The 232-nt window shown below is 42.7% G+C and overlaps 1 protein-coding gene across 6 annotated transcripts in view; it reads right to left on the bottom strand.

Annotated features, from left to right (window-relative positions):
* The window catches only part of LOC119589238 (peptidyl-prolyl cis-trans isomerase FKBP4-like), a 13788-nt gene that overhangs the window by 5584 nt on the left and 7972 nt on the right, over positions 1–232 (bottom strand). For all 6 annotated transcript variants that reach the window (XM_037937849.1, XM_037937845.1, XM_037937847.1 and 3 more), the window contains exon 5: positions 84–204. In XM_037937849.1, coding sequence (XP_037793777.1) covers positions 84–204 — 121 coding nt within the window. The remainder of the gene's footprint in view (positions 1–83; positions 205–232) is intronic.

The raw sequence follows: 232 nt of genomic DNA, 5'->3' as shown, positions 1-232 counted from the left end.
GGGAGGGAGGGAGGGGGAGAAGTGGGATTAAGATACACAGCTAAATAGACAAAGGGAGAGAAGAGAAAATGGCATATAATTACCATCGACAATTGCGCCATCATTTGGTGTCTGATAACCTTCTCCTTCAGCCATAATTCTTCGAATTATCCCTCCATCCTTCTTTGAACTGAGGTCTTCACCACGCCATTCAAATAACTCAACCTATGGAAGCAATCAGAAATGGAATAAC

Source organism: Penaeus monodon, chromosome 25 (genome assembly GCF_015228065.2).
Source record: "Penaeus monodon isolate SGIC_2016 chromosome 25, NSTDA_Pmon_1, whole genome shotgun sequence".
NCBI classification, from domain to species: domain Eukaryota; kingdom Metazoa; phylum Arthropoda; class Malacostraca; order Decapoda; family Penaeidae; genus Penaeus; species Penaeus monodon.
Note: the sequence above shows the minus strand (reverse complement) of the source record. Positions and strands in the feature narration are given on the sequence as shown.